Source organism: Apium graveolens, chromosome 3, assembly GCF_009905375.1.
Source record: "Apium graveolens cultivar Ventura chromosome 3, ASM990537v1, whole genome shotgun sequence".
Lineage (NCBI taxonomy): Eukaryota > Viridiplantae > Streptophyta > Magnoliopsida > Apiales > Apiaceae > Apium > Apium graveolens.
In genome coordinates, this window is record NC_133649.1 from 93,634,513 (window position 1) to 93,642,864 (window position 8,352).

Below are 8,352 nucleotides of genomic sequence, written 5' to 3' on the forward strand. Positions count from 1 at the left end.
CAGACGTTCTGAGAAACGTCGGGAATTGATCAAGTATCTAATTAGGGTTCTGTTTTGTATTGTAGATTTGGATAGCGGAGACATTCAGGCTAGTATAGGGTAGGAAGTTTTAGGTGGCAGTAGCTCAGGTTCCATTAAGCAGGAAAGCTTTTTAAGACAAGTAACTTTTCCTTCTGTTATGAATTGATTATAGAAAGGTTATTGTTGATGCCAGATCAGGTAGATGTTGTGTGAGCGAGCGATGGTGGGAAGTGTATTAGCTGAATCAAATACTTTTGGGTTATCTGTCGATTCAAAGTCGGAATCAGATAATTTGGTTTAAATTTATTCATATTTTGGGTTGTAGTTAATATATTATGGTTGGTAATTATAATCTTATCTCATACTTTATCCTGTTAGATCCTAATAATTTTTGGGGTTTGTTATATTAATGTTGTTATATTGCTAGTTATTGTGGTTTTCAGTCCTTATTTCTTATCCCGACATTGAGGGTGTCACATGTTTGATTTATTAAATTGAAACTAGAGATTATATAGTTAATTTTGGTAAGTAATTAATGTTATTATATTAAATAGTCATGTAACTTGTGGTGCCCATAATGGACCTTGATAATTAACCTCCCATGTAACATGTAATAACTTCAAAAATCTTGGAACTTGAAATGTTCTGCCCAATTTTTAATTTAGCGAACCAAACACCGAAACTTATTTCAAGTCCAAGAAATTTTAAGTTAAATGGTTGGGTAACGGCGAAACAAACGAGTTATTGGTATACATACGTGAATGTGAATGTTGGCTTGCTTTAAATTATACTATTAAAATATAATTTTCACATGTTTCTCCCAACGTTATATCTCATTAAATATATTCAAAACATTTAATCGAATATATTGGTTTAAAGTTCGTAAATTTTGTATAACTTTAGATATATATATATATGTTTTTATATTGTCTTTAACATATTTAATTGTATTGGTATAAAATTAAGGCGTGGGATGAGCCTCAGCTTTGGCTAGATTCCAAAGTTCTTAAAAAAAATTAAAAATTAATTTTATATTTTTATACAGGGTCCTAAAAATATTTTCTCACCGAACCGAGAAATACTCAGGACCGGCCCGACTAAATAATATAGCTAATAGAGAGCAAAAATCAAGGGTACTAGGGGAAATTCATGTGTCACCACATTATATTCATGACAGAGGAAGAAAGAGAAGTCCAGTTGTGTAGTGTTTGCACATTTCATGTTTTTGCAGAAACAGGGTATAAACATTAATGCTTAGCACCAATGTAGTATATCCAGACAAATCCCCCCCCCCCCCACAACAGATACAACAGATACAACCTACTAACCCCCACCCTCTCTCTCTCTCTCTCTCTCAATACAGAAACAACAATGTATGCATATCTACACGGAACTGCTGAGTACCAAATTACCCACTCCTTACCTTAAATCACTAAACTCTTCTCCACTCCTTCATTGCCTCCCTTAAATCACTTCCTCATCTAACCTTGCATTAATTTCATCTACCTCAATCATTAATTACATGTACACACACACTCCTGAAATGACAAATAAGTAGTACTACATACTACAACTAGCTGAAAATAGTTAGGGTTATAATCATGGCATCTTGGGACAATTTAGGGGATCTTGCAAACGTTGCTCAATTAACTGGCCTAGATGCTGTTGCTTTAATCGGCTTAATTGCCAAAGCAGCTAACACAGCTCGATTGCACAAGAAGAATTGTAAGCAATTCGCATTGCATTTGAAATTGATTGGGAATTTGTTGCAACAGCTCAAGATTTCTCAGCTTAAAAAATACCCCGAAACTCGAGAACCCTTGGAATTGCTTGAGGATGCTTTGAGGAGATCCTATGTTTTAGTTAAGAGTTGTCAAGATAGGAGTTTCCTTTACTTGCTTGCTATGGGTTGGAATATTGTTTATCAGTTTAGAAGAGCTCAAAATGAGATTGATCAGTATTTGAAGATTATTCCGCTTATTACTCTTGTCGATAATGCGCGAATCAGGGTATTTTTATATCATCATTCTTTGTATTGTGTTTTTGTTTGTTGTTTGATTTGTGTTTCTTCAGCTGCATTCTTGTCGTTTACTACATGTATTTTCTGTGGTTTGAGTGATTTGCCCCATTCGGCCTGGTTATTATATGTTTGTTGCTGGATTCTCGTTCTGTGTTTTGTATATATTCATTTCTTAGTGTTGTAATGACCCTGGTCACATGCAGAACTTGAATGAGCTTGATTCTGGCTTGACATTGCACATAGTAGTATAATTTAATTTCTATATACTGATTAGTCATTTAATGTTACATGGGTGTGCCTCACATCACAGTGACACTTCGAATCACTAATCGGGTTCATGGTATGATTGATGGCACATGGTATGGTGTTTGACAAAGAACATTGAATTCAAAACCATAAAATTTGAAGATAAATAGGATATTCAGTCCACTTTTAGTCACATTTTTTTGGGGAAAGTACAGCTTGTCTATCAACTGTGCAGTATAGTTTCACAACATGACAACATGGAAATTTGATTAGATAAACATATTCCTCTTAAGGACAACTACAGGAACTGTGTCCACTATCTAGTGGCTTAGATTTAGTACTAGAATCTTGTTCCATACAATTTATGTATCTTTGTTAGCATGAGTAAACATTCCAGTAAACCATAGGTGGCTGAAGTAAATGCATTCCTTTCAGTCGACAGATCTTCATCAACCATGACAGTGATATATTTACGTGTCAGGCTCTCATATTCTATCCTGACAAACCTCTTTAGTTGTTGATGACCTAGGTCAAATCCAGAATTTTAATCATAATGAGCTGGATTATAACATCTTTGTCCAAGTAATAACAGGGTTACACCTTTATATACACTTTAATAATTACAATGATATGGGCTATCCTTCTATGTTGATGTTAATGTATCAAGTAATTTCCTCTTTTTATAAAAAAAATTTCGAATTTTCTACTTATGCTTATGTATGCATGTGTATGTGTGTATAGATATATCGTCTTTAACTTTAATTTTGCAGGAAAGAATGGAAGTAATTAACATGGACCAACGTGAATATACATTTGATGAGGATGACAGAAAAGTTCAAGATGTTATTCTAAAACGAGAGCCATCAAAACATGACACTGTTGTTTTGAAGAAAACCCTTTCTTGTTCATATCCGGATTTGCCTTTTAAAGAGGCAATCCAAAAAGAAAATGAAAAGCTTCAACTAGAACTGCGACGTTCTCAAGCGCATTTAGATGTAAGTCAATGCGAAGTAATTCAACATCTGATTAATGTCACACAAGTTGTAGCAGTAAATTCATCACCAGAGAAGAGTTCACCTGTTAAAAAAATAAGCAAGTCAGAGCCAATGTATGTTAGTAGTCCCAAAGACCAAGAAGATGTTACCTATGCTAAGAAAGCTGAGACACGCTCAACTCCAAGGTTGGTTTCCCGTATTTAAGCAGCTTTCTTCAATTTTGTTTCCTTAAACTGCATGTTATATCCATGCCAATATGTTTTCAAAGCAGTCATGTGAGGGCCATAAATATAGACTGAGCTAACCACTCCTTTCTTAAAGCTAGTCTGGTAATGTGTTGAGTTACCCTGCAATTGTATCGAGTTAGTCTGAAGTTCCAGGTGCAGTAGTATATAAAAGGAAAAATTTTACTTTGCATCACCGTTCTATAATTACATTCCAACCTCTAATGTCTGTCTACTGGTAATAGACACCAGTTTTCCTCCTAGTCTATGCTATAAATTTGGTTTGTTTTCCTGATTTACCATATGATTTTGTGCAGAGACACTTCTTCATTTTCATCAGGGCATGATGTGTTGTCTACAAGAGATCTACAGAAGACTGAGGACTGGCATTCAGATTTACTTGGCTGTTGTTCAAGACCTAGTCTGTGTATGTGCATTCTTTCTTTCAAAAACTTGGTGAATGGATACTTTAATTGTTTAGTTCTTAATCTCCTGTACCTATTCATTTTGGAGCTAAAAATTAAAAGGGATAGTTTAGACTTTAGATTAGTTTTGTTCAGCGGTCTATAATTATTTTTTTTTCATTCTTCGGTTGGGGAGCGGGATGATGTTGTGTCTGAGCCTCAACTCCTGATGTCATGACTTAATTGTGTGAATTATTTCGTAAGCTAATTGCTACTAAAATTAAGCTTGAAATGATTCCAGTCATAGTGCACATGCACTAATTATTGGCAATAATTACTGGACATGCTTCCTCCAGTTTCATATTGAAACTTTGCTTTCCTTGTAAGTTTTTTATTGATACTGTCGGTGTTCTAGTTATAACTCACAAGTGCTAAAAGTTAGTAGTAGATATATCGTGCCCTTATATTTTTATTTTCAATTACTTGCTCTGTTGTTTTCTTTTTTGTAGGCTACGAAGTATTCTAACAGAAAGTTGGTAGCATGACTTTTTAGGAGTTACAGAATCAGGATATAGGGTTCTATCTAGAGTGTCGTCCTAAAATAAACTGCCCTTTACTTTAAAACTGCTCATATTGAGGCTAACAATATATAGGTTCTGGATCTTTGATTTAAATATCCACGTGGATAACATATTATTGTTACCCCTGTCCTTCCACGGTACCACCCACCCCTCTCTTACTCTGCCTCTTTGTTCAGCAACCGTATAAGCGTCACAACTTGCATGAACCACATGTCACATCTCATATGAAATGAACTCAGGATGCAAAACAAAAAAGAAGAAAAGAATAAAATCGGAAATAACACACCATTTGTATTGATTCCTAATGTGCATTGATAGAAGATTCCAATATTATAGGTTTTTTATAATAAACATAGCTTTTTTTATGGGTACCTGCAAACTATCTGTAATATGCTTAGAATGTTTCATCTGAGAATTCTGTTTGATTTTTGCTACAAAATCTTATCCACTAGTTTTTGTTTATTGCAAATGTTATGACGTGTTCCCATAAGTGTTCCCAATTTTTTAAAAATATTGGGTCCGATAATCGGATCCATGTTGTGTCTGTACGCAAGTCCGAGCAACGTTGACCCGCTCAGATATTTCATTGAAGCATCTGAAGTGCTCCACCTCCATATATATTTTGGACCACCTTGAGCCTTTGGACTGTTGACAGTGTTCACTTCAATCTGTGTATATATTTGACTGAGTACTTGGTGTTGCTTTTTGGAATGTTTTTGATGTTGTGTCATAAATTTACCAACCTTTATTTGGACAAGCATTTGCTACATAAAACCAGGTTATATACATCAGGTTCATTTAAAAGATTTGGTGCTAAATTTGAAATTAACATTTGCACTTTATAAATTTTTGAAGCAACCCAGCAATGTGGTAGAAAACTAAATTGTATAGGTAAGATGTAAGGTAGCGAAGTTTCCTCAAATTTATGGATTTTGCTTAAGACGAAATGGTTCCTCCATTCTGTTTCCTATTTATAAACTGTAACTACTTGCAAAAAAGTGGGTATGTCAGTAAGCTATATTGTAGCCTAAAACATATCATAAGTTTGCAACCATAGGCTTTTAACAATGTATACAACTGTATAAATTTTGTTATTACTTTCTTGGAAGCCACTGCACATTGCAAATTCAAGTTAGCATACCAATATTTTTTTCCTATGCTTTGCAGGTTTTAAAACCTTTTTCTTTCCTTGCGGGACATTTTCAAGGATTGCTAGTGTGGCAAATGGCAAATACATGTGTAAGTAGCTTTGATATGAATCAAAACTTATGCTTAGTGCATGTTTATTACTATTGCATGTAAATTAGCCACTGAGCAATCAGCTTAGTCTTCAATCCTATTAAAGAATGGAATTGCATTTCTTGATATATTTGAGCAAACTTTACCAGTATGTTGAGTAGAAGTTTATAATAGTGACAGTTCTATGGACTCTCAAGTTCTAATGTTTTAGTTGGGATTAACTCAAGAAAATGATGCTTTGAATATGCTCGACAAATTCAATGAGCAGCTGTTAGTAATTAGAGAGTGTAGTTTGAGTTCCTCATCATGCGGGTTCATGATATTGCCTCAAGCATTTCTGATCGGAGATGCTTGCGTTCTTTTCTGTTAAAATGCAAGAACAATACTTAAATCCGGTCACTTGACAATATCTCCCGCTTGATCTTTTGAATCTAAAGTTCTAAACTCATTGAAAAGAAACATGAGATGCATCTGCACTATAATAAGTTTCTAGTGCACATCATATACTTTTAAATCTTTCCTTCAGCATCTGATAACATTTCTATACTTTTTCTTAAAATCAAATTTCGGTTTTCCTCTTGCTTCCTCGAATTATTTAGTATTTTTGTTCTCATTCTCTTTCTCAATTCTTTCTTTAATGTCAGAAATCAGGTTGCGTCTGCAGTTGCTCCCAAATATCAAAACTGTTATGCATCTATGTGCATAGCCTTTTATCATGGCTTCTGTCCGACAGTTAATATTATGATGTCCCAAGCTCTCTAAATATACTAGGGCACATCATGGTGTCATGTTATCTTTAAGAATGTTATCTACAATTTTGAGTGACTAGATGTAGAGGTATAGTTAATTGCATTTAAAAGGTGTTTTTTGGATTTTGAACTACAGAACTCTTATACCGTCAAATATTTAGCTATAACCTTTTGACTCTACAAAACTAACTTTGATGTCTTCTGTAAGCAGCTTCAGCAGAAGCCTGTAATCAAATGATGACTTACTCCTTAATACTTTCCTGTTGCTGTTATACTTGTTGCATCAGACGCAAGCTACGCAGGATGCTAAACATCAGGGTAACACCTTTGGATTCTAGATGCAATACACTATTCTTGTTGGCGATCTAAACTATTTGAAAATACTAGTCAGTTTCTGTCCTTACCTTCCTTAACTTTCTTTTCAGGGAGGCTTCTTAGACGATTTCCTATCACATTTAATGTGTTGCTGCTGTGCGCTTGTTCAAGAATGGAGAGAAGCCGAAAGTCGTGGAATTCATGGTATGTTATATGAGAATGCAATAAATCTTTATATCTATACCTACTGTCGTGCATCTAAAGCTATACCTACTATTTTGGCTGTCTTGCTCTTTTACTCTCTTTATTTCATACAAAACGTGTTGAATTCACCTTGTAAGTTGTAAAATCCAAAAGCAAAATCAATTCTTTTGGATGGACGAATTGACCTTATATATAGTTTTTCTGGAATTGAGGGTTTTCCCCTCACTTAAATTCATCTGCAATCCTATAAAGTACATATATACATTGTACAAACTAGTTTACTATCAGTAATTTGACATAATATGGTTAATCATAGTATTTGTCTGCAGGCCCTGAGAAGACTAAAACGATTCCCCCATCTTTTCAATACATGGAATCTTAGAGAAGAATACACATTTGAGTAGTTCCATAAACCATATGTAGTAACATCAATAGAATTGGGAAACTCAGGTTCCTCATCATAGCGTGGTTGTTTGTCAGGATAATTTTAGAGTTTTTATATGTAACTTTCCTAACTGAATCCTAGCCTGGCTAATATCATCTGTAGTTAATCTTGCCAGTGTAAACTGTAAAGTTACCTTTTAACTTTTAGAGGCTTAACAAAGGGTAAAGCGTGTTACTGTTATTATCTTCTGCTTTAGTTCCTATATGTTTCCTTTTCGGTTTCGGATGTGAAGAAAGCATAAAACTGAAACATAGGTAAATTATGCTTTTCATCGGAGGGTTTCCATTCTGGCTCCTGAGAAGTATGCATAAGTTCAATCTCAGGTATAATTTAAGTATCAAGTTTTTTTTAGATTGACATATGTTTCAGTTAAGACATCTATATTCTCTGGTGACTAATCAGGGCAGAAATGTTGAAATATGCAAGTTCTACATGTTTATTTAAATAAGTATAATTTTAGAACTATGACGGTATGAGCTTTGATAGTCCATTAACTTAAATGTAACATAACGTATAGCCATATATAGATGCACATATTCGGAATATTGAAATTTCTACATAAACATCTTTCAAAAATTGAAATTTCTAAAAGAAATGAATTTTCTACACGACGGAGGTACAATATTTAGTTGGCAGAGGTTAAGCTTGATTCCAAATACATTCTTATAGTTCTTAATTGGTTTTTTATTCTTCATATTTCAAGCCTGGATGAATTTTGGAAGGCATCTCGGTAAATTTAGTTGAAATAAAAAATTCCCCAGTGATCTATTAATTAGTTTAGCTAAATAACTAATCTATTAATGTGCAGAGCTGCTACATTTTTCATCAAGATAATTCAAGCTTACTGGATAAGTACTGTATGCAGCATGCACAGAAATGTGGTATAAAATAGCTCAATGATTTTGAAGA

General features: G+C 34.1%; 1 protein-coding gene across 1 annotated transcript; it reads left to right on the forward strand.

Moving 5' to 3' along the window:
* The first annotated feature begins 1,221 nt into the window (after positions 1-1,221).
* Positions 1,222-7,626, forward strand: LOC141712608 (protein MID1-COMPLEMENTING ACTIVITY 1-like). Its single transcript, XM_074515608.1, has 7 exons — positions 1,222-2,030; positions 3,058-3,467; positions 3,824-3,933; positions 5,659-5,730; positions 6,691-6,797; positions 6,905-6,998; positions 7,328-7,626. Exons 1-7 carry the CDS (start codon positions 1,623-1,625, stop codon positions 7,378-7,380), a joined length of 1,254 nt encoding a protein of 417 aa, XP_074371709.1. The 5' UTR covers positions 1,222-1,622; the 3' UTR covers positions 7,381-7,626.
* The last annotated feature ends 726 nt before the right edge of the window (positions 7,627-8,352 follow it).